Here is a 27194-nt window from a genome sequence, read left to right as displayed (position 1 = left end):
ATCTAAGAAATGTTTCCTTGTGATTTTATGCATTCCCTTCCTCTCCTCAAGGAGTCTGGGATAATTTCTAATGATATCAAAGAGTCATTCTTCCAAGACACAATGAGGGAGAGTACAGCATAACATGCGCCACTTCGTTCACTTGCCTTTACATGCCGACTGCCTGAAATAATAAATACATGACTCATGCCACATGTGTAGATGGGATAAGAAACATGGAAACAAATCTCCAAGAGAACTGCCCTGAGATTTTGCTATCTTGCTTTCACAGGATGCATGAGCTTTGGGTAAAACTACTTAGTTGATCTGAAACTCAAGATGAAATGAACAGATATGCAGAAGTGGATCAAAAGAGAGCATTTAGATGTTTACAACAACATAAAATCATAGGTATTTAACTGGAATGGAAAAAAAAAAAAAAAAAAAAAAAAGATTGAGATCAATACTTATCCAGAAGTAGGGCTAAAGAAAACCCTGTTGAAACTGTGAGGATCATTTGAAAAACTTGGTTTAGCTCTAGTGAAAAAGCGTGCGAAAAATAAGTAAGCTTTGCCTTAGATGAAATATGTTTAATGAGTTATAATTACAGTTCATTAGACTGAAGCATTCTGAAACTGAAGGAAACCCTGTGAAATACCATTTCTATAGAGAGATATTCACAGGGCATTTATTATTTCAGGATTAATAATCTTCAACCTGGTGGTTACAACAATAAGAGTGAAATTTTAGTAACTCCACTTCTACGAGACTACTCATGGAGGGTGCTGTCAAAGAAAGTAGACTCGATCCCAAAGAGCAAAGTATGGGAAAGAATATTGTTTTATTCCTTTGAATGCAAAGAAAAAGCAATTCTAGTTTTGATCCCAATAGGAAGTCAACTTAAAGTTTATAATATTTATATAATGTGTATAATCTTCATAACATTAATGTATTAGCTGCAATTTATCCTACCTCATATTCTTTAGTAAGTAAAGGTATGGTTTGGAAAAATACCGTGTTCCCCTCCAGATAATATTCTCATCTTTCCTCCCCTGCATCTGTTACACTAAATGCAGACTCTCATCTCAAGAGGGTTTAGAAGACAATCATAAAGTACTTGTAACGATTTTGAATGCTAAGTGACGACTCCTGGGCCTCGCAGCTGGCACGTATATACCTCCTTCCCAGTGCTAATAGATCAGCCCTAGAATCAGGAGGTTAATTACACTCCACTAAGATAAACATCACGAACTGGCAGAAACTTGGTGTTTTTTTGGTTTTTTGGGGGGTTTTTTTTGAAAAAAGCAAAATCTGGTAGCTGATAAAACTTGCTTACTGCCTATACATTTGACTGAAATTACCACTAAAGGCTCTAGGTGACTGAAGTGAAGCTTTGGATACATTTTCTGTTTATTTCTCAGCACCCCTGCGTCTTGCAAACTACATGACTGCCTTCCTGCTCTAAAGAGGTGTCTGTTTAAGCAGGACACGCAACTTTGAAAATGTCAATACAATCTGAGAAATAAGCTGTATTTGAACAATCCCATAAGAATGGACTAATCTATTACCTTCAAAACAACATTGGTCATATCTTAAAAGAAAACCAATAGAAACTCTACATTATGAAGCACCTGAAAAGTTTGTATTGCTTACTAGATTTTAGAGATTTAAATTACTGTTATGTAAAGAACGACTGCACTTTATTCACAGATCTTCCTCTGGAAAAGCTCAGACAGGGAATATCTTTAAAATAAAGGTTTAAAAATAACTTCATTTTTATATGCATGCCCTTCATCACTAAATTTAGAACTTTTTTCCTGATCTTAATGCAACATTCTGGTTTTTATTTTGATTCCCTCAGGAGCAAGATAGTGTGCTATATTGTTAAAATTTATATTGTGCTTCTAGGCTGCACTTTCACTGTACCTAATTTAAGTTCCAACTGAGCAAGCAGATGCTTAAACACATGCTCACAAAGACAAGTCTACTATACATTGACTATTCAGCTACATACTTCATTGCTTTGCTGAGGAAGATCCAAAACAAGCTATGTACATCTGTGCAGAAAATTATTGTTTCATCTTATGGAATTTCTAACAAACAGTATCAACACTTAAATACAGCTTATTTTGATCACAGTCACATTTCATGCAAACGTAGAGTTGGGTTATACTGTATTAATACCTAGCAGAAGAGTTTAAGATCCAAAGTTTTCTATTCAAGGCAGAGACTATAATTGTTTTCCCAAATGTGGATTTTTTTCATTTGAGTAGGGAAAAAAATTCATTCTGTGCCCACAGAAGTTTAGTCAAATTAATTCCTGCAAAAAGCTTCAGATTAATCAAAATTTTCCCAAGAAAATAATTGCTTCAAAAATAATTGCTGAAAAATCTAATCATGAAGTGCCAATGTCCTAGAACCAGACTAAATAACAGAAAGCATTATTTCACTTACTCCTGCAGATATTTAGTCATGTTCCCTTGTAACATAATTTCAGTTGAGCAGTTGAGATTTATTTGTACAAATGTTTACAAATATGTGTTTTGTCTTTTAATCTTCTGTGTACCATTTATGCTAGAGGCATTTGTTCATCTGTCCAAATCAAAGAACAAAAACATTCTGGTGCTGTACGTTTGTGTATTTCTAGTTGTTGATTTGTCTGTGTGGAAATATCTATCTGCATTGCTGTACCAGTGCAACTCCCACATGTATAGTCTTACAGCAAACAGCATCCTTTCATGAAATAACTAACAGGAAAAGGTCATCAGTCCTTGCATTAAGAGTTTTTATACAGAAAGTTACACTGGTACAGCTATTACCGCATAAATAATTGTGGCACATTTTTAGATGCCAATAAACCCAGAAGGACTGAGAACTAGTTTCTAACAATAAAAATAACAGCTAAAAATTAGGTGCAGCTCATTCAGCTGACCACAAGTAACTGATTTGAGTTTGAAACATATCTGATCAAGTATTGGGGGAAAATATTTGAAAAAATACTGGTGTAAATAATGTTATAGATAATGGGTCAATTCAAGGAAATCATAAACATTTAGGAACATTCTGTGATGGAGCAATGCTCAAAGACATTCATTGTAAATTACTGGCTGAGCTTTGTTGAACACAAGAATTATGTGGAGAAGTAAACAAAGCAGTGACACTGCGGCAGAATGAAACAAAGCAGTCAGAAGTGATTAAAAACAATTCATTTAAACAAATGCAAAGTAAACAAACAATGTCATCTGGCACCCCAAAAGGCAAGGGCTCCTGAGGAACTGAATATAGAATCTGTAGGCTTTTGTGAAACTATGGAAATTCCAGCTGGCAAGTAACCGAGATCTGTAGTGGAGCTCTGTGGCTGTCTTAATAAATTCCGCTTTTCTCCTTCCACCCATTTTCAGCTGATGTATCTGGTTAGCTTGGCCAGCTCACAGTTAATGGGCTGTCACAAAAGTGCCAGAGATGTTCCAAATGCAGAGGGAGGCCATATCTTCATGAGACACTCCACTGGTCATAACAGGAATGACGGTTTTACAATGCACAACCACAGAAAGATTGCCTTGAACATTGCCACAGTGTGTTCATATGTGCCTCTAAACTATCCCTACAAAACGTGCATACAGAAACCAACTCCATAAAAGGAAAAAGGAGTGCTTTTTTTTCTTTCCTATGTAAAAAAAAACATCTCCTTCTGTATCTGACACTTCTATTGAACAGCTGCAGTAGGTTTCTATTAAGATATTTTCCATGAAAACTTTAAGACTGACAGATCTCTCAAGAAACAGATAGTTGAAGGCTGATGCTTAATAATTATTATACTCCTCAGGGGTGTCTTAGTACTCTACAGTTCTTTCTTCCTTCTCTGTTTTGCTGTGTTTTTTCTCATCTCAGTCATGCCTTCTGTCCATTCCACTACTATCTTCACATTAAAAGGTCCCTTTTGCTTCTTTCTCTATTCAGTGCTAGTCTTAACTACTCTCCCTCTCTTACATTCTACTCTTGGCTTTGTTCTCTGTCCTTTCATTTATTATTCTACACTGTACTCTAATTACTTATATTGCTCCCTAGTTGTCAGTTAGCATTGTAAACTGTTCAGTCCTTCCTTGCCATCCTCCTTTCTTCATTCACTTTCCTTACCTTTTCTCTTTTGGTCCTCTGGAGACCTTTACTTCTTTTAACAAGCCACTATAAAATGACTCCCTAGTTATTTGATGTTTTAGCTCACTGAGTTTATACAACTCAGTGCCATTTCAAACACGTTAAGCTGTTTAGTGGCATTCCTCTTTTGTACACTGTCTTCTTTTTCTTTAAATACTCCCAAGCTAATGGATTGCCAATTAATTAGAAATAGTTAATCTTTGCAATAGAATAAACACTACGTGTTCGTGTCTCTTGGGGAGCTCCTAAACTAATTTTTATGACTGCATTGCTAACTGTTCTCACTACTTGGCAGCCTGTCAATGGAAATAAAAGCTCACTGAGCAGATATCCAGGCCATAGTTTGTAGAACATTTTCTTTGATCAGGGTGCTTCTGCACCTCCTTCCCTTCCTTCACTGCTTGCTCCCAGGCTGCGCTGTCTTTAAGGATGCCAGTTTTGGGGGTCACTCAGATGATTGAGCTTCCCCAGCATAATGACAGATAAAAAGCCCAGATAAACACTGATTAATTCCTGACTGCTTTTGACCTAGTTTGTTGTGTGAAGCCCAATGTGACAGCTTAATGAAGGAAGAAGCAAAAAGGAATATATGTGGCAGAGAAGATTTTGAACTACTGCTGGAGGACTGTATCTCCTACTGACTATAAACTGGAAAAAAAAAAAAAAAAAAAGAGAAGGAAGGGGAGTGGACAGAAGAGAAAAGAATCCAACCCCGATATGGCTATGTATCATGTGCTATACACAAAATAAACCTGGTCAAAATTATTTTTAATAAAGGTAGCTCTCAAGAAAAGGTTACCGTCATGCAGATGTAACTGTAAATTATTTGTACCTGCTGAAGTTGGTTCCTCTTCAACTGAGGCTGTGCAAAAGGGTGGCAGGGGTGAGGGGGAGGCAGGGACAGGGAAGGATAAAGGGAAAAGGAAGGGAATGGAGAAGGAGAAGGGAGAGAGAAAAAAATACAGATGAAGAAATGCATATAGAGCTAATTGTTACATTATTTACATTTTCTTAATATATGAGCAATAAGATATCATGAAAAACTTTAGTCTAAATAGTTTGATCAACTTGAGAAACAGATACTTCATCTTAGAGAACTGAGTTAAAATTAATTAATATCTTAGCTTATATTTATACATTGCACTCTTAACCTTTCCCTCTTAATTTAGCTAGTAGGATATGCCCAATACCGCAACAGCAATGCTCAACAGAAGTTTCAGTCAGCTTCTCTGCAGCCAAATGTACTGCCAGAGCTAGCTGCTGCCACCCTACAAAGACACTACTCTTGATCTAAAGTCTTCAAAACAAGGACCGCAGGACCCAGTTACTGGGTTAGCTAAGGCTGTTGTCTGATGACACAGATAAGCCAGCTGCTGGTTAGCAGTTAATGAGAGGTTTGGTTCACACCTTTTTTCCATCTCTCCATCCTCCACCCCCCTTCTGCTCCCTTCAGTTTCTTTCCAACTAAGTACTTTGGGAGCAAAAATGGCAGTTTTGGGGTTTGGCTTTAGTTTTCTGTTGGGGTTGGGGGCGGCAGTTGTCCATTGGTGTCTCCATTCCAGATGTTTATTGTCTGAGGAAAGCAATAAAAATCCGTATCTTCATACTAGAACCTTTCCCTTTTAGTGGTAGATAACCATTAAATTGCCTTAAGTTATCATCAGAAAGCACCTTTGACTGTAGACTATCTACTACCAATACATTAAAAAAAAAAAATAAATAGACTTATTCACAGTAAAACTGTATTTTAAAAGTACATCAGTGACCTAGTTCTTTCCCTCCTTGCAGTCGGTATGTTTTATATACATATGCATCATAAAAATGGTCTTCTCACAGTCTGGGACAGTTTTCAATGACAGAAAAAGCAGCACTCAAGTGTTTCTTACTTGGACACTGTAAAAGCACCCAGCAGTTTGAAAGGACTCTCCATAAATGTGATACAGAGACCCTGTTAAGATGCTAAACACAGGTGTCCATACATCTATTTTTGTTTTTCTTTTAAGGAGTCTCTCTATCAGTTGAAATGGAAGCTCCTTCTGTTTGATTTCTTGCAGAATCAGTTCTACACAAACTCCAACGCTCCTACAGCTATGGCAAACACCGGTTCATCCTGAAGGCTTCAGAGCTTGCACTTGGCGTAGATAAAGATTTCAAACATTTTCTCAAAGGTCAGTGCAATGCTTGGTAAATGGGCTGCTTTACCTTCAGTGTCACTCCATGTATTCTGGTTGAAGAAATTAGTAAAGGGGCAGGTGGATCTTTCCTATTTTAGTGAAATTTTGTCAGATATAGCGAACACCTGGCTAACAGACTCCAACTGTATTTGAGACCAATTATACACCTTAGTTGATTCAGTACAGTAGTCTATATGCAACTGTTTGCGACAATTAATGCTGGACACACGCTATTTCTAATTGCAGAGTAACATGGTGTCCTTTGGGGGGCTGTCAAATCTAATCGATAGAAAATATTGAATTACTGTCTGAAGCACCAGCCAACCACCTTCTCTCTAACTGACGGTTCCTGAGGTAAATGGGTGATTTCTATGTATATAGCTTGCTGTTCAGATACACACTTAGGACAACTACATTACAAGAAAAGTACACTGTGAAATGCAGGATCTAAAATGGCCCAAACAGGGTACTTAATAGGCTTACCAATCCCTTTTGTTAACTCCTCATTTAGTGTTTAGACGTGTTTTGAGGTGTATATAGGTCAGGATCACAACAAGGCTTCAAATTTTACACTAACCTGTTCTTTTACTGTATAATTGCTGAATTGTAAGTGAAATATGTTTGTAAGAGTAAAGGATTTCAAGACAATGAAAGAAAGAAGGGAAAACACCAACCTCTTGTTTTTAAATTGAACTAGTCAGACACATCATTAGTTCAATAACAGCATGACAGCTGATTCCAAGAAAAAGAAACTATTTACATTTTCAGAACAACAGAATCAGAAGTAAATAAACTACAAACTAAGTAAATCAAGCATGTTGTAATTTCTCAAGGTACCAGAGGCAGAGGACTACAAAACCAGAACAGAACATGAAAGTTACTTAGAATTCCAGTAACAAATTTTTTTCAGACTGCTATTTGAATAAAATTCTTAGGGTTAATAATCAGGATGAATACCAGCATCAGCAATTCAAAACTGGATTATGTTATTACTCTGATGGTCGTTTCAGTGGGACCACTCTGCACTTAGGTATACATCTAAATAAAATAGGATAGCTGAGTCCCAGATAAAATCAATCATTCAGATGCCAAGAGAGCTATGCCATTAACATTATTTTTCTGTTTATTTAATTACTTTTGACTATTTGATTGGTGGTTTGGGCTTTCTTAGAAATAAACTGCTCATTTTTGGTCTGAGTTAAGACTACAGTTATGAGAATTGCTTTTGTAAAATGCAAAAGACCTAGTTCTACTTGTCAGTACTGTGTTTCTTATCCTTAGATATTAAAAATAGGTAGGAAAATGCAGTTATGAACTTGTTTGTACTTCATGCACACTTTGTAAAAAAAAGTCAAATGAACTTAATCTCTTGCTATATATGCCATGACCTCTTTCACACCCCCCATAGCTTGATAAGCCATGTTTAAAAAAACAGCCTCTAGTAAGCTATTGAATACTGAAAGAATACACTATTTTTGCTTTATATCAGCTCAAATGCAATGTCAGCACTTTTCTTTCCACTTGATAAGTAAATGCACTAAATTACCACACCAAAACTTTCGTACAGAACACTGTTTTTTTCCATCAGCAGTGATCTAAAACTTGAAGTTATTTTAAAAATCTACTTATACAGTGACTCATTTCCATAGTAATTACCCGTAATTTACTCTCCTTACTTATTTCAGAGGGGTGGAGAGGGAGTAAGCTGGACCTGCTTTGCTCAACTGAGCTGGCACAAGCTGGTGATTCACTATGCTGGGCCACCATCAGCCTGACTTTCTCCTTCTGACTCCTGAGCAATGAGACTTGCACAGAGGAGACAGGTATTTGACAGCTCCCCCCTTCTGCCCCTCCAAACAGTCATGAACATCCCCAAGTCATGGTCTGATAACAGCACTGCATGACCTTAAACAGTAAACTACTCCGCAGCTTTAAAATTCAGTTTCAAGAACATTTTTCTTCCTCTTTAATGCATCACTGAAAAAATATTTTAAGATATATGGCAGCACAAACATTATTTTTTGTCTTCTTAGAGAAAATACAGTGTTCACTTCGGAAAACTTAATCACGCTTTCCTTAGAGATTAATAATACTGCATGACATCAGTAGGGAAAAAAACCCCAAGACATGGGCAGATTTGGAAAGCATATACCAGGATACATATTGTCCAATGTATATGAGCTTAAGAGAAATAATGTAAGAATGCAATGCTTGGAGTATCTCAATACCTATTCTGGATTTCTGATTATTTCTGTTACAAAGGTAGAAACCTTGACAGGTCTGGGAAAAATCTGAACTTTGAAGTAAGGTAACTTGAGGGAGGCAGATTCAGTGTAACAGTGTGCTATAGTATGTTATATATTATGACACATTACATTAGTTTTGTGTTTACATTAAGGTTTGTGTTAATTTTATATTAATGTGAAATACGTTTGCCTATAACATTCAAATAAAATATATGCTCATATATAAAAGAATAAATGGAGATATATGACATTATCTCTATGGAAAATGCTACGCAAGAGCTCTACAAAATTAATCAAATGAACCCCCTGTGAAGAGCAAGATTCAAGAGCAAATAACATTTTGCTGAATTGCAACGTCAAAAATAAATGACATTCTACTTAGCATCAGATCTCATGATCTCAGAGGACCTGTGCATTGTTAAGACTGACTTGCCAAAAAACTCCACATCAGTCACTAGGAATGTGATTTTGATCTTACAGATGTTTCGTTGACAGTACATGCTTAAGAATTCTGTCTTTTCATGTGCTCCCCATTTACAGGCTTCAGTGCCTTTTTTCATGAAGTGGCTCAGTCTTTGGTTCTCAGCACGGCCCTGTGGGCAGTATTGGCGTGACTGATGAGGTGACCCATGGTCAAGCAGAGGTGTGAAACAAGCCGTGCGTCCACCAAAGCTGCCCTTGCACACAACCCGGCTCTGTCTCGGGTTGTCAGCTTAAATGTGCTAGACACCTCCAAGCCACGGCTCAGATGAGTAATGCTATCTCCCCAACTCATAACAAGTAACTCAACATCTCAACTGGCTGCTACTGCAACAATTGATACAAATAATTTTCACCCCCATAGGTATATAAGAGGAGGAGCAAACCCTAAGAAAAACAGATTGTTTTCAAGATGCGTGAAGCTGATAAATCCAGAAAATGCACAACAAATCTGGAAAACGCACCATTAACGCCAGTTGGTCAAAGATATACCTGTTAGTATGAGTAAGAGGTTTTTATCTTGCAGTTTTATAGTGAGGTTGGGTTTGTTCTGTTGCTCTGTGTTAATTGTAACTGTAGTACTGGGACACCAGCACGCCCTTCACCATTCATATGCCCTTGGGAACAGCATTGCCGCCTTCTAGCTTCAGCTAGCTGAGTTGTGTTTGCAGCTACTCTTGAAACAAAATAAAACAAAACAAGAAGGGAGACACTATGAATGGATAAAACCCTGCTTGGATGACAGATGCTAAATGAAAAACAAAGTCATTAATTAAGAAAACCTAGAAATGTCCGTGGCACTCAACAGAGGAAACCTATCACTCTTCATAGGTTTACATCCACTTAAAGCCTACTTTAAAGAAAAACTTATTCTTTCTTCTCTTCATTATTTTATTTCAAGAAATAATTTCTAACAAAAAGGTATCTGAGAAAAAAATCAGGTCTATGTCTTAGATGTCTTAAAATGACATTAGAAATGCCAGTAAAGGTGGCTAATTAATTCTCACTAATCTTCCTTTTTTTCTAAGTATCAGGGTTTGGTGCTGAATGAGTACATGTTTAAATATGAAATAAAAGATTTATTTAGGTAAAATTCTATATTTTGCAGATTAGATAATTATTTTTGTGGTTAGTACCTTCACATTTACAACTCTGTAGAACAAAGCAGCCAATGGAGTACCCACTGAGCCTAGTATCTGGCAGGATGTTCTTCTTAAGGAAAGCAGCAGAAAAAGAATTAGTTTTAAAACAATTATTCAGTTCTTAGTCAGCTGCAGTTCTTGCCAAGGTTTCAAGTGCTGCCAAATGCACAACAGTACTTAAAGCCATAATTCTGAAACCAGGAGTAATCTGCCATGACTTGAAATATCACACAATTTTGAATATACACACACACACACATGCTGCCATATGCAGTTTTGAGAAGATGTACATGTTCCAAAAGAACAGACAATGTAATCAGAAAATATCCTAGCACTTGTATGAACAAAACCAAGTGTACTCAAACAGAAAATAGCAGTTAGGACAAATAAAACACAACTCTACACGGTCCTGTAACACCAGATACTAACTTCAATGCATGAACTTGTTGTGACACTATGCTATTTCTTAACCCAGACTAACCTCAACCAACCAGTCTGCTGGCAGCAAATTACCTTCAGACTGACCAGTTTGCCCCATGGAAATAGATACTAGGAAGTTCAAAAAACACACAGGAAAACCCAGTAACTTTAAAACCCTAAAATTTCAGGACAAGTACGTATCCTGCAATTTTCAGTGCTTTCCCAAATACTTTGTGGGTTTTGACAAATTCGCTAATACGCCAGTTACAAAGTTCATACTGCCATCCTTTCTGGGGAATGAAGCTGTATAAACCAACAGAGAACAATTTTATCAACATATGAAAAGTCTTCAGATTGCAACAAGACAAAATGAAAAGTATTCAAAAGTCACTGTTTCATAGAAAATACTCTACAATATATTGATCAAAGCTGCCTAGGACTCGGGGCATATACTTCTCTTGCCTTGCTTGGCTCTTCAACGCTACAGAAGAATTAACTTTTTTATTTTTTAAATCCAGATTTGTAGTACTCTTTTCAGCATGACCGAGGGTCAGCATACTGCTTTACTGAGATAATTTCCATGCAAACAATCTTCAACACAGAAAATTTGAACTGTAAATTGTATAGCATGCCACGAGGAGAATTCAAAGGAGCAGATGGCAGCTAAAATCAAGGATGTGGTGTTAAGAGGAGTCCTATGCAGGAAGACATCACTTTGGTGCAGTACGTGTTTTTAATTGTTTTTAAGTAACTTCAGGAATAAGGAACAGGAAATACCCTGCAATAAAGCTACACAGCATGAATATAAGTATAGGAAAGAGAAGACTTGCACTAGGTGCAAGAAAGGCAAAGCAGATATTTTTAAATGAGTAAATATTCTGATTGCCAGGTAAATTTTGGAGACTGGAACATACTGCTTAAGGAATGGTTGACGTACCAGTATTCACCTCTAGCTTTTCTGATTTGACAGAAACAAAAGAAGACCCTACTAATTTTGCAGCTAATATTAGATTTATATTTAACTTCACTACAACTCAAATATATACAATAAATAAATTTGAATCCATTGTTTTTTTAATACTGAAAATAACATGGTGAAAAATATGTATGATGTAGACTGTGGCAAAACAGTGACAATAACGTCCAATAAAACACTGCCCTCATCTAGACGTATTACCACATATATATGTTATAAACAGCAACAATGACTCATGGAAAATACCTGTTTCTCTAAGGATATCTGCAGAAGCCATACTGCACCTGGACCTTTTACACACCTAGCACGTTGTTCTGCCCTAAAATATGAGTGACAAAGAAGCTTACATTAAACCTGAGGCAGTTTGTACAACTTGCTGTGCCCTAGACTGGTTTTACTAAGCATGCAAAGTTCTTTGCAGACAACTGTATTTCAACAAACAGAAATGCCAAAAGAGAAATATGCTTAAACGTAAGTGTAAAACCAGATACTTCTCTCTCTTGCTGACACTGATGTGGCTTTGCTATATGCAGTGAAACGAGGCAAGAGAGAACATGAGGTAAAGACATGACATGAGGTAAAGAAATACACCTGGTGTGAGGTTTCTTTATTCTGCTTAAAAATGCTACATTTCCCCCCTTAATTTGTCAGCTATACACCATTCTTAAGTTTTCAGAAAATAATAGAAGCTGAGTACTCAAGTATTTTTCTCACAACCAAGTGAAGATAATTTACATTGACTTTTCTTTTATCTTAATGAATAAAGCTGCTTGAAGTCAAAAGTTTATCAGCCTCTCTGACTTCACCCCTGTAAGAAGCATTTTCACAGCAGCCGTCAATCAGCACACTGGTGCTCCTCCACACCTTCCAATTTTTATTACTAGTAGGAGTAAGGCCTATCGATTTTGAGGTGCTGTTTTTTGGTTGTGTTTTGTTTTTTTATTTTGGGGTGGGGGGTGGGGGTGGCTTTAAAGATTTTTCTCACCCCAAGTGTATGGATTTTCCGAAACCCATCTCACCCCTACTTTTCCACACATTCCTCAGAGCAGATTTATTCATTTTGCCTGCACCTTCTGCCAGAAGAAGAGGTCCGCATCTTCAGAGGATGCTTAGCACCCCTTTCCAGCAGCTGCATTTCAAAAGCAATCCCAACCAGCATGTCCCATTGTGAGAAATAAGAGCTGTTGGGCTCTGGCAAGCTGTGTTAAAAATCTGTCCTTCGCTCCTTTTGTTTTTCCCTCTTTGGTGCTGCAAACAGATGGCAAAACCTCTCCTTGCCGTTACTCCCTTTCAGCAGGTGTTTGATGGAGGCTAGAGCACTTCCACAGACTCGCATCTCCACTGCACACTGTTGCAGCCCATCACAGAAGCACGGATTGCTCTTCATATAATCTGTTCTCCTCAGCACTTGAGATGTTGCAAATGTTTTTTACCTGGTTGGTTCAGGTCAGAATAATGTAAAGCAGTACTTCTATCCTTGCTTCTGGATTCAGTAATGCCTTGTGTTCTTCATAAAAAGGCATAAAAAGAAATACAGAATAAGCAGAGAAAGCTGTATGGTGCTCTGAATCATTGAGTGCAAGAACCATAACTTTACCTCTTATCTGCTGATGCATCACTTTTGTTTGAGATGTCAAAGTGCTCACCACTGGATTCCAGACCCTGGACAGTATGTAAGATTTTTATATGTTATTATAGGACCAGAGAGGCTGCGGAGGCTCCCTCCTTGGAGATACCCAAAAGGCATCTTTACATGGGCCTGGGCACCCAGCTCTAGGTGGCTCTGCTTGAGCGGGGGCAGCTGGACCACAGAATCCAAGAGGTCGCTCCGTACCTCAGTCCTGCTGTGATTCTATGAATCACATTTTGTCTAAAGAACAATTAATGAAGGGCTGTGCAATGAGAGTGAAACAAAAAAAAAAAAACCAAAACAATATATTTCTACAGTTCCTCAACTTTCTTCCTGTAAGTATTTGCCACTTTTCAATCCCTTTACATAAAGATCTAACATACATTTTATGACATCTTGGCTGTCATAGTACCATTATTGGAATACATTACATTTAAAAGACTAATTACAATGACAGTGACGGAAAAATCCCTATTGCTTCCATAGTCTTCATCTCTAATGTTGAAGGTAAATACATCTAAATGCTCTAAGTGTATATTTCTGGAGTTCTGGGAAAATGACAGGCAGATACTTATATACTTAACTTAAAGGAACTACTGAGAAGACCTTGCCTGGAACACGATTGATTTTCATTATAGTTAAGTGCAGTAAGGAACAAGAAATTACTAGCTTGTCTTCTACATCATTAATTGCTTTCTTCAGGACAGAACCTGAAAAATAATCTTTTGTTGGCTTTTTTTCCCTACCTAATGGGAAAAAAAATTAGCAGGTATTAAGTAGAAGTGAAAAACTTTATGTTTAGGTCAACCTAAAACTTCTATGCTTGTAGCGAAATACTTCACCTTAATTTCAACCCTTTTAGGAGACAAAGTAAAAGTCCAACAATTTTAAAACACTTTGGGTATTTTTGAAAAAATTTGAAATTAGACATCAATAAATGCCTCACAAAAATAAAAATGAAATTCATTAATATATTCTCAGGAAAAATTTTCCAAGTTTTTAGGTTAAACCTGTTCCTGTTAGTTTTTAGGTCAATGACATATGCAACAGTTTTTAAAGTAAAAAAAAAAAAACAACTTCTGAATTTAACTCACATTCATAAATAATTTGCATGGGCCCCGTGGCATTTTCCAGTTAATATTCATGAAAAAAAAAAAAAAAAAAAAAAAGTTCAGGTTTAAAGATCTAAACACCTATAATGCTAACAGGTGCAGTTTTATTGCATTTTCATTTGCCCAACTTTATACAGCATTATTAACGTTAACACAAAACTGTATCTAATACCACTATCCAATAACAAATTAAACTTGAAATAACTCCACTGAATTAACTGAAATACAAAAATTAATCCTACAATATTCTGTCAAACAAAATTAACTTTTTTCCCCTCCAAAACGTTTGGTTTTTTGTTTTTTTTTTTCACCAGGAATTTTATGATGACTTCACTGAACAGAAAATACTGCCCTTAAGGAAGTTCACTACAATATTAAATTTTAAATTAAGCCATATATTTTAAAGTCTATGTTAATTACTATGTACAGCATTCTGCAAGAGCTTTCTACATCGAAGATTATTATGACTAAATACAAGATATATTCAAGAAACAGACATAAAAAATAGTAGTCATGAAATATTCATCTGGTCAGCAAATTCTTCTACTTCATAAATGTTCCATGTTTTAACCTAGTGAATTTCAGCCGTGACTCTGCATTAAAAGAACACAGTGACACGCTATATATGTAAAACAAATACACACACACACATATATATACATACTTGTGTGCCCTCCTGCTGCAGGCTGACAGACCAAAATTTCTGATTGCTATCTGCAGTCAATGACTAAATTGAAACAGCCAATATTTGACTGAATTTCCTTCACTTATGTATCTTCTTATTGATTCTTTGCACCACACAAAGGTTTTTACATAAGATCCACTTTATAAATGTAAAAGTGACTGAGTGAATTTATTGTCTTCTTCTAAACTGGAATAAATCAATCAAATACACATTTATATTACTTTCCACTGGCTATGCTTCCTTTACTGTACTTTCTTGCCGTTTGAGAATTTTTTAAATGGACTCTCACAACACTAAGGCACAATTCAGGCCTATGTAAGGCAGATGGAAACTCCACTGACATCACTGGAGTTCAGTCTAGCCAGGACAAAATCTAAGCTTACAATCCCAGGATAATTAATTCCTCTGTAATTAGGTCAAGTTTTCCCAGCAAAAAGTGATGATATAAATTTTGCTACCATTTTGCCACGACAAATGCACACCTCAATGAGTGAGAAGCTTAATGAGGTTCTAGCTGTTTCCCAAAACATATTATACTGTAAAGATCTTCAGCCTTCAGTCCACCAGTGGCCTCACAAGTCTGGGGAAGGTTAATAGTCGCATGTCTGTGCTTGGCTGCTGCACATCAAGGCAGTCAAACAGGTCACAGGAGAAAGGGTTAAGGTGTTTTTTTTCCCCCACTCCTTCTTACACTGGCAGAAGCTTCTGTGCTCCTTAGGGGAGATGACAGCTCAATTCAATGAGCTTTCTTTTCCTTCAGATAGTCTTATCCCTGATTTATCAGGCAACTTAAAAAGTGACTGTCACTTTGGTGGATTGAGCGACTTGGTAAAAACTAAAGAATGGCAGATGTTGTTTGCTTCCTAATAACATTAAAGAAATTGTTAATGGTAAATACATGTTATCCATAAAAATTGAACCAGTAAACTGAAAACAAGCAAACAAAAACATTTTCTGTCCATGTTTCCTCTCCTTCATCTTTTAAAAGTCTTTTTGCTTTCTTAGTCACAGTGAAGCCTTTAAAGGGTACTTCATGTCTGTTTTCTGTACTGTTTGTTCTACAAGTGACAAGAGGGATGTTGCTCTTTCTTTGACTGAAAGTCCAAATTACTTTTTTCTGATAGACATCTTGCAAATCAATTAGATTTTTTTTACTGGATATAAACTTCTTTGTTTCATTTTTTCTGTATGCTGTGTACATCTTCAAGTATGATCTTCCATGAATAAGTGTCCCAGATCTTTTGTATTACTACTGTGGTTTGGGGAATTGTTTCCAACCTATGATACTAGTGACACTAATCCTTTAGTTTGTTCCTATATTAAACTTTTTCCAGCTCTCCTGCTCCAAATTGGAGGTGAATAAGGTTCTCATAAGCCTTTCAAAAGGATATTCCCATACATGTCCTGTGGTCTGCATCACCTCTTGCAAGTACGAGCTTGTTATCTGCTGCTGTTCTGCAATAAAATTACATTTACAGGGTGCCACCACCTCATATCATTATCATACCTTGCTCTTATATCTTTTCAGTAAGAATGCAATCTCTATAATGCCAGTGGTACCTGGTATTACGCTAACCAAGGATACATCCGGACCACAGAGAGTCCGTGTTCAAGAACACCTTCCCAAAATGTGTTGAGGATGGTCAGAACAATCCAGAAGAACTTATCATGTCTCATCCGGCTTCCAGGACTTACCAATTCTCATCCAGTTTTGTTCAGGACACACTATGCTGCATAGCAGCCAGTACTAATATCCGTTTTTAAATAACTTCTGCAGTTTTCCAGGGTAAAAGCAGAACCACCAGTTTATCCCTGACACTAAGCTGCTGATCTGTTCTGGTGTATTTCGAAATACTACAGGGTTTCATACTGCTCATCCTTTCGTTCATCAACATTACTCTTGAAATATTTATGGGAAACTTTATTTCTATATTCAGCTTCTCTCTGGGCACACATCACATTGAATTACACCACCTCACACTTCCTTCAAATGCACACAACCACACTCCCATGCTCTTTGAAGCTGGGACTGCTGTTGATCTTGTACAGTCCAAAGTACAGCTTGCAGTGCCCAGCTGCCTACATGACAATGATGCTGCTCTATGACTGAATGCCAGACTTATATCTTTTCTTGCTCCTGATGGCTTTCTCATCAGCAATCTATATTTACCCACTGATCAAAGAATTATTTTGCTGTGTTCATACAGTCCATTTTCCGTCATCACACCCATTCTTTTTTAATACTAGGAGTAAATATTACAGTTAAGATTCCTGGATATGGAGACACAACAAACCCTCAGAAAAAATCCCTTAAAATTAGTTTGCTGTTTATCTTATCTTATGATGCTGCTAAAACAAATTTGGATCAAGCTATCCCGTTCTTGTGTCTACATTTCAGCAGACTTGAAAATACCAAAGAAAGATACAATGAACACCTCAGAAATATCAGAACAAGAAACACTAGCAAAAATGAAAATAAGGGTTAGAGAGTTCCATTACTCAGGTGGTGGAAACATAAACGGAGAAGCACCTGAGCACTATTTACATAGAGAAAATAAACCAGATCCTGAAAAGCTTTTTGCTTTTGTTTTTAAACACATGCTTACAAAGATGATAAAGTTCAGTAAATTGGAGACGTTCACATTGAAATATAAAGTGATGTTTCTATTAGATGAAGGTGTAACCGTATAATGTACCAGAGTGGTAGTCAAGTAAATGGTCAGGAAAAAAATACCCTGAAATATACATCATTAAAAAAAATGGCATTTTCCACCTACTTTTAGAGCAGAGGCTGCCAACTAGGTCAGCTGGTCTTATCCCACCTCATCAAATTGCCTACTTTAAAATCACCTCTTCTGTGTACCTCACATTTGTAAGATTCCTGAGAAATGCAAACCTCTAGTCTGACTCTTTGGGCTTCATGCAGCAATATTTGGGTGCGATGACACACCTGTAACATGAGTTACAGGAGGTCATCCTGTATTTCGTAATAGTCTGTTTTGGTCCTAATGTTGATGAATCCTCACAGCCAATCAGCAATACAATTCTATTCAAGTTGCAAGCTTGTAAATAATGGGCCCTGAATGCTTGTTAAAAATGTTACAGTGCACATATATTAAAATAAAGAAAATCTATATATATATATTAAAAAAACCCACACCAAAAACCCCCAAGTGCTATGAATATGTTCAGTTCTTTGGAAAATGCTCAAATCAGCTACCAAATGCACTGTTTTGTTTGTAAGTGTGGCTTGATTGTGTTTACCCATTCCTTTAAACAGAGCATATCTTTCTACTTTCCCTGAAGCATGACACCTGTATTCTCAGATCCTCTGTCACCATTTCCCCCCAACACAGGGTTTCAGGACCCTTCTGCAGATTCTTCTAAACTTTATGTACTCCCAAAGAGTGGAAACGTGTAGTCCTACAGGTGACATAGTCCTACAGGTTACACATGGCACTTACTAATCAGCAAAACTTAATTTTGCTGGTTTTGGTTGAACTGTGGAATCAGTTCCCTCCCCTTCCTTTGTGCTACTACTCAGCTGCTTTGTTAGGCCGTTTTGATTCCTTTTAATTATATTCCCTTAATCACTTTGTTCTCACCAGGTAAGTCACTAAAGTTAAGTTTCACTGTACTGCATTCTGGTTTTCCATTAATCACATTCTCTTTGCTGCTCCAATTCTCACCAGACAGACTGTTGCTGCTGTGTTTCATGTACCACGTGCTGAGTAATGACATTAAAAAAATTCTGCGTTTATAAAGCTAAATTGTCTCCTCCCCACCTAAATATGGTAGCGAAGACTGTAAAGGTACAAACTAGCTATATTTGTTAAGTTGCTTCTGCAAGCCCCATCTCCTGTCCCACTGAACCAAGTAGAGTCCTCAGGTTCCAGGAAGACCTGCCCCACCAAGGTATGTGACTTCAGCACAGAAAATGTAGCTTTTTCCTCCGGCAGGCCAAAGGCATGTGGTAACATCACATGTCTCACAGGATAATCAGCCCTATAGAGCTGAAGTAGACAAGCAAATTTGCAAAGAAAAGGAAATGGTAGGCAACAAACAAGTCTGTGACTTAGGGCTGCCAATTCAAAGAAGAAAGTGGACCTACTACGGACTGTTTTTTGAATGAACACATCTCAGAAACGTGGATACAATACTGTTTGTTACAGAGTATGAAATTAATTTTGGTGGGAAATTAAATTATATAAAAATAAGTCTTTTAATTCAATTCAGATTAACCAGATTATTGGAGTTTTAATATTTCTTTTCCCAAACAAGGGTCGAATATTTCTCTAATAGTACTGCTATAAGTTTGATTTCGGCAAGGCCAGACAAGAACTGTGCAATTTAATTCTTTCTGTATTTAACTGTAAGACGCATGAAAGAAATGCTTAACACATCCCAATTCTAACAGTATCAAGATTCATAGCCTGCTAGTTTAATATTTACAGTCCTTACTTTAGGAAAATTTTATTTCATGGGTTTTGGGTGTTCACATATTCAGTTGCAATACTTGAAACATAATCTATTTAACTTTGGATTACTGATTCTTTGAAAGTGCTCAGGTCTCTTCTTCCATCTTGAGAGGGCAAGTGACGAATGCACCGATGTTTTGCAAGTAGCCACAACTTGCATTCAGATTGATATATCTAATTACTTTGTTTATGCTACATTGGTCAGGGTCTGCTATTTTAATATAACTAAGACTGATCCCAGTGACACTACTGGTGAGGACAAAGTTAATCCACTGCTTACTTTTGCTGCTGACTTAGGCTAATGTATTGTTCAGCTATGAGCTAATGACTCCTGCAGATGTTTCTTATTTCATGCCAGGAAAGGCAGAAGCTGAACTGAAATATTTTCATTTTATGACCATTATAGTTCCCCTTATAAATTATAGCTCATTCAGTCGTATTTTTGAATAAATCAAGTGACACTGACAACGTAGTTTTCCTATGTGCAAAAATTAATCTTACAGGACCAAATTCTGGCCTCATTAGACTGTTCATAATGAATAACATAAGTGATGATCAAAAAGTTGACCTGCCTAAGAAGGACAGAAAAGTAGTAAGAATTCTTAATCAAGGCATACCTCTCTCTTTCAACAAGAGTACATTTGTGCTTAAATATGTTGGCGTGCCTATGTCTTCATATGATTTCACGCTCTTACTGTCCCCACCCTACTTACACATTGAGAAACCCAAGAAGACATCTTCAAGAATGCCTTTCGGTTAATCTAATGCCAGTTCAAATTTACTTTCCCATAGTCATGATTGGATATGGTGGTTTACATTTCTAACACACTGAGTTTTAGCTGTTAAAAAAAAAATATATTTTTCTTACTTGTTTCTCAGGGCTTTAAGACCTGATCCATGATCATGATTCTGTTACATGCCTTGATCTTATCACTGCCTGTGCACAATGCAGACCTTGTGCCAGCACAAGGCTACAACAGCTTCTCAGGACCTTTGTTCAGACATATCTATGAAGCTAAGAATCCCTACTAATTATGATAACTCTCTTTGCCATAGTAGGAATGTCATTAATTCATACTGTCCCAACAAGCAGAAAGCTGGTTAATGTAGTGTAAGGACTCATCTACCACGAGAACTGGGGTTTTGTGTGCAAAACTAAACACAAATAGTAGTTTGAGTATCTGAAAATGGTGTGGTTTGAGTCTTATAATGCCTTTTAAACAACATTAATACTTAGATAAGCATATGCCAGTAAGCCCTAAAATACTGATGTCTGTACTCACTGTAGGTTCTCACTGAGAACCTAATTTTCACCTTAATTAAATGCAACTTGTTGGTTTGTGCATAAACATATTGGAACTGAGCTTTTCACTCTTCCTAAACCTCTAGTTGCTGCAACTGGTGAACAAACTCGGAAATAAGCATTTTTTTAAAGAATGTGTATGTTAGTAGACATGAAAAATCTCAGATCTCCTGTTCTGATGCATTTCTAATAATGTATTAGGTTTTACTCAGTTATGCCCTTTCTTGGCACGTATCATTCATTGCATCTCATGGCACACCACTTCTGGGATCACCACCTCTCTGACTTTCTCCATCTGTCAAAGCACCTAACTGTTCACACATTGGTGAAAAGCCTTGGTAACACCTACACAGCAAAACACTCAACAGGAAGCAGCATGCGCATGTTGCAAAATGAAAATTTGGAAGATTGCGACGAGCGATTCTTTCTTTGGCCTCCCCAGTGCAACCTCACAGGCTGTGTCCCTCTACTGTCACTTCTCAGGAAACAGGTCGATGTGCCAACCTGCCAGAGTCCACAGACCAGTTCAGTAGCTAACATAGTCTAACTTTTCTTATGGCTTTAATCTTTCATGAATTACAGCAAGGTACGCAAGTACTTCTGCAGAATAAAATGAAAAAGCATGACTTAAAACGTGCATGCCCCTTCCTTGTGAAATCAAACTTGAAGGAACGTTTGTGTAAAGGAATCTTTTAAGTATCCTAACGTCTGAGCATCACTTGTTTTCGTTAATTCCAGCCTCCACACTCTCCATTTTGTCTCACTGGACAAGCAGTGCTCTCTTTGTCTGAGATCCCACAGCAACACATTCTTCATATGGTTGGATTGAACCTCTCAGACCAGAGAAAGAAAGGAGGATAACGTATCTTGCTCATTTTTTTCCCCCATTGATGGATTTTGCTACAACATATCTGACAGTTTGGGAACTATCGTAATTTTTTTTGCCTTGGTTTAGGTTTTTGTTTTTGTTTTCTAAAGCACATTAATTATTGATTCATAGCCAATTCATTTAGCCTTAGGTATGCATTTGAAGCTGTAGCTGCTTCTAGACTAGGTTTGAAAAGAGGCCAGATGCATTGTCAGTGTTCCTAAAGGTGAGTATTACAAACACAGAAGTCAATTAAAAGATGAAAAAAAGAAAAAGAAAGAATTCACAATTTGAATATAGACAATCCTAGACAAGTCTCCGAGGCATGCTACTCTGGAAGACATGCTCACCAGTGGAGGATGATGCCACAGGATCATGGGGAGCTTTCCCTGAACTAGCAAAACCGAGAAGCGAGGGCAGAGAGAAAGGGGATGCCCCAGCCCCCCGCCCCAGAGCAGGAAGTCTTGAGACCCTGATGAGCAGCAGGCTCTTAACTCAAGTGTAGGTGGGGCCAGTATTGAAGATAGCCAAACCCCAACACGTATGACAGCAGCGCCCAGGGAGTACAAATGCCGAGGAACATGGTGAACAGCCAGCTGGCGCAGGGAGGGCATGCAGGAAGGCCGCTGTCCCTGTAATGGCTCAAAGAGGTGGCCTTCAGCAGTGGTCATCACCCTTCCAGAAGAAAACTAGCCATGGTTTCCACTTGGCCGAAAACCAGCACCAGAAAGCGTGTGGCAGCCCAGATGGAGGTCCCATGTAAACATGAAGCTGCCCAAGTCATGGGCTGCAGGGGGTGCCTGAGCGGGTCACTGCTATGGGAAGGCAGCAGAGATGACACCTGTGTGAGGTGCGACCTGGTGGCCGATCTGCTCAGCCTGGTGACACAGCTGCAAGAGGATGTAGAAAGGTTAAGGACTATTAAGGTTTGTGAGAGGGAGATAGACTGGTGGAGCGACATCACTGAGACAAATGCACCAGATGGACACATCACAAGAAGCAGAGGCTCCCCTACCTGCTCACCATCAGGCAGATGGAGGGGTCCTAAGTGGGGAGGAATGGAAACAGGCCCCTGCTTGGGGCACCAGGTGAATCACCCCCTAGCCTATTTCACCTTCCCAGGTACCCGTGTACAAATGTGACTCTGGAACCCGAAGGGCAGGAAAATGATGATGTGGACAAAGGTCCATCCAGATTGGAGAAGTTGCCTAGGGAGAGTCGGTCACCCCCACACATCACAACCAGCACTGCCAGGAAGAAAAGAAAGGCAGTTGTCATCAGCGACCCCACTCTGAGAGGAACAGAGGATTCAGTATGGCAACTGAACCTAACCCAAGGGAAGCCTGCTGCCTCCCTGGGCCCAGGTAAGCGATGTTACTAGAAAACTCCCTTGCCTGGTACGGCCCTCTGATTATTGCCCATTACTGGTCTTCCAAGTGGGCAATGATAAAGTCCAAATAAGAAGTCTGAGGGCAATCAAGAGAGACCTCCGGGCCTTGGGGTGACTGGTTGAGGGATCAGGAGCACAAGTAGTGTTTTATTCTGTCCTGCCAGTTGTAGGGAATGACGGGGCGTGCAATTGGAAGGTCACGCAGATAAATACCTGGCTCCAGGTTTCCTGTCCACAGATAATTTGGGGTTTTGGGTCATGGGTCAGTTTACATGGCACCAGGCATTCACAGGAAGCAGCATTTGGATGTTGCAACTGAAAATTCTGAAGATGCTTTCTTTGGCCTCTCCAGTGCAGCCTCACAGGCAGTGTCCCTCTTCTGTCATTTCTCAAGAATGGGTCAATGTTACAACCTGCCACAGGCCACAGACCAGTTCAGTAGCTAACACAGTCTAACTTTGCTTTTCCCACAGCATTCTCCTGGAGAAACTGGCTGCTCATGGCTTGGATGGGTATGCTCCATACTGGGTTAAAAGCTGGCTGGGTGGACGAGCCCAACAAGTGGTAGTAAATGGAGTTACATGGCTGGTGGCTGGTCACAAGCAGTGTTCCCCAGGGCTCAGTACTGGGGCCAGTCCTGTTCAATCTCTTTATTGGCAATCTGAATGAAGGGACAGAGTGCACCCTCAGTCAGTTTGCAGAAAACACCAAGCTCGGCTGGAGTGTTGATCTGCTTGAGGGCAGGAGGCTCTGCTGAGGGACCTGGGAAGGCTGTGCTGACGGGCTGAGGCCAATTGTATGAGATTCAACCAAGAAAAGTGCCAGGCCCTGCACTCGGGTCACACCAGCCCCACACAATGCTACAGGCTTGGGCAAGAGCGGTTGGAAAGCTGCCTGAGGGAAAAGGGCCTGGGGGGGCTGGGCAGCAGCCTGGGGGGGCTGGGCGTGAGCCCCCGGCGTGCCCAGGGGGCCGAGGCGGCCAGCAGCGCCCTGGCCGGTGTCAGCAGCAGCGTGGCCAGCAGGGCCAGGCAGTGCCCGTCCCCCTGCGCGGGGCACTGGTGCGGCCGCCCCTCGGGCCCTGGGCTCAGGGCTGGGCCCCTCGCTGCAGGAGGGACGCGGAGGGGCTGGAGCGTGTCCAGGGACGGGCAGGGGGCTGGGGCAGGGGCTGGGGCACCGGGCCTGGGGGGGCGGCTGGGGGGCTGGGGGGGGCAGCCTGGGCAGGAGGGGGCTCAGGGGGGACCTGGTCGCTCCCTACAGCTGCCTGGCAGGGGCTGCGGGCAGCGGGGGTCGGGCTCTGCTCCCAGAGAACAAGGGACAGGGCCAGAGGAAACGGCCCCGAGCTGCACCAGCGGAGGTTTAGATTGGATATTTAGAAACATTTCTTGACTGAACAGGTGTTCAAGAATTGGAACAGGCTGCCCAGGGAGGTGGTTTTATATAAAAATTTATATATGTAAATTATTTATATATTTATATCTAAAATTATATATAATTTCTCTCGATACATATTGACATTGTTTAATGATGGACTTGGCAGTCCAGGATTAACAGTTGGACTTGATGATCTCAAAGGTCTTCCCCAACTTAAATGATTCTGTGATTCTATGATTCAGAACTTGCTATTCTATTGCATCATTTGTTCATCTTTTACATGCATCTTATTATACCACCTCTATTCTTTTTTCACAACAAACTATTTGTATCTGTTCCTCTGTTAATAGCCTCAAAGAACTTAATTTCCCATTGTTTGTACTTCAAAAGGCGTAATAAATACACACTAGAAATTATTCATCCTGCATTTAAAAAAAAATAATTTCCTTTGTGTTTGAACAATCACTTTGCATGAACTGTCTTCTAACTGGATAGAAATAAACAGTTTAGCATACCTCAAACAGCTAACTGAATTGGCAGTATTGCAACTTAAATCCAGGCCTCTTCTGACACAGTGAAGAAATCAGCAAATCTTTTGGATACTTTAGCAGTATCTGACTTACTGACTTTTTCATAGATTCTCCTTATTTAGCAGAATCAGTTCATTTCTGACTAGTGCTTTTGTTTGACTTTTGCTCCCAAGTGTTTTTCTTCCAATTTAAACTTGAAGAGTGAAGCACTTTGCACAACATGGGCATCACTCCACTCAGATACACAGATACATGCATGGACAAAAGAAACTTCACTTCTGTCCTGTTTCTGTTTACACCGTAAAAGGCACCAGACTCCAGAAAACTGTTTATAGTATCTTTAGAAGAAATATTACCTTTAATGCAGTTACCACAGCAGCAGCTACTCTTTCCTTTCTAGATTTTCCTACATGGGCAGCTAAAAAGACCAGCTGAGCAAACATAGTCAACACAAGTGAAATAGTTAACTGTGGTTCAAAGCCATGAGGAACTACAATACATACTGCCTGGGACTTAGAGAAAGGACTATGGCTTTTATAGATATCTTGGACTTTCCCTCTGAAACAGAAGCTCTGAATCCATGGTTAGTGCTCCCAACACCATCTTCCTGAGGCATGTTACACAGGATAAACAACCTGTACTTCCTTCTGTGTTAGTTTTAGCACCTAAACGTAATAACAGATACTTACCCAGATGACAGCTACACACCTTTCTGCAACACTGTATGCATGCGTGGATGCTTTGATGTAGAAAGGGAGGGCAAGGAGGTGTATATGAATTGAAATGCAACACTTGGAGATGGTTCAACATCTCCCTGAGGCCTGAAATCTGAGCATATGTATCCCATTCCCTATGTAGAAAATGCTCGTATGGCAAACCTAAATATTCCAGGTTATTTTGACCACCCCTGTTAGTCTGTTAGGAAGGGGGAGGGAATAAGTGTAGGATATCAGTTTTATGCATATGGACAGATAGTGTAGATTATATAAGCATGTCTTGTACCCATCCATTTGAAAAAAAAACAACATTAAAACCTTGCATGCATTCATGCATATTTGAATTAGATATTTGTTGAAAGCATAGATTGGAAGAGTGGAACTATGCATATTTGCACCAATTATGCATGAAGAGACACATAAGCTGAATAGCATCATAAACATCAAGGAAGCTGCAGCATGGCTTCACCAAATCATGCAGCTTGAATTCTACCTCACCCTTTCTAGTCTCAGAGACAAAACATTAAGCTCACGTCCAAGTCAACCCCTCACACATGCTTTTCAAGATTTCTGAATTCCCTGGTTTACAGTGGAATCAGTCCAGCACATGATTCTAAATGAATATGATATGGATGACTAGAGAGTTTGTACCTCAAATTAATATTCTAACACTGTATAACCAGAAAGAACCTGCTGAAAATATTAATTATAATCTCATTGATTACTTTTTTTGACATAGGAAATAAGATATTAACTCTTCCAACTCATGGCGCAAGAGCAATTCTCAAGCATGTGTTCAGCACAAGTAATATATTTGTAATATTAATTCTGCAATCATAGTTTAGCACAGAATCTCATACCCTAATCATTTGGGTCATTATATTATAACGTAAATGTGACTGGATTATTATTAATCAATATTCTATAGCACCATCAAACTGGGAAAGCTGTCCATGCATGATACAACATGAAAAGCTCCCAGTATCTCTGAACAAAATTATTCATATGCTTCATATAGTCAGCATTCTACTTAAGACCCCATTACCCATTCTGGGGCCAAATTGAAAAAAAAAAAAAAAAGGAAAAAAAAAAAAGAAATGGATGCCTGACTTGCCTTGCCTTTAAATAGCTGAAGTGTGAAAACCCATCCTGAATAACACCCGAGTGGCTGTACCTCTCGCCATGCGTGCCAAGATCCAACAGCCATGGGTGCACATAAATATGAGCACATGGCATTTAGTGTCTTTTCATCACTCAAAAAACCATCCCATATAATTTAGTAGGTAAACAAAGAAAGAGGAGAGGAACCAGTGGGGATCCTTCAGCCTGGTTATTAACAGCTGACATGAGCTGGTGCAGCACAGGCACGTCTGACTAAATAGCAACACGTCCAGACATGCTTACCCTGACACCAGGCAAGAACAGTGAGATGCCCCTCAGGTGGCTGTTCGTGAGCCAGCTGGAGCTGGGATATAGCAGCACCATTTCAGTTCATTCATTATCCAGATTACCCCAATATCTCATTAACTGGCACTG

At 39.0% G+C, this 27194-nt stretch overlaps 1 protein-coding gene across 3 annotated transcripts in view; it reads right to left on the bottom strand.

The window, feature by feature from the left end:
* Positions 1-27194, bottom strand: part of EDIL3 (EGF like repeats and discoidin domains 3) — a 257146-nt gene that overhangs the window by 150253 nt on the left and 79699 nt on the right. For 2 of the 3 annotated variants that reach the window (XM_080372557.1, XM_080372555.1), the window contains exon 3: positions 4970-4999. The exons of the other annotated variant lie outside the window; for it this stretch is intronic. In XM_080372557.1, coding sequence (XP_080228683.1) covers positions 4970-4999 — 30 coding nt within the window. The remainder of the gene's footprint in view (positions 1-4969; positions 5000-27194) is intronic. 3 annotated transcript variants of the gene reach the window in all.

This window comes from Falco punctatus (genome assembly GCF_963210335.1).
Source record: "Falco punctatus genome assembly, chromosome: Z".
NCBI lineage: Eukaryota > Metazoa > Chordata > Aves > Falconiformes > Falconidae > Falco > Falco punctatus.
Note: the sequence above shows the minus strand (reverse complement) of the source record. Positions and strands in the feature narration are given on the sequence as shown.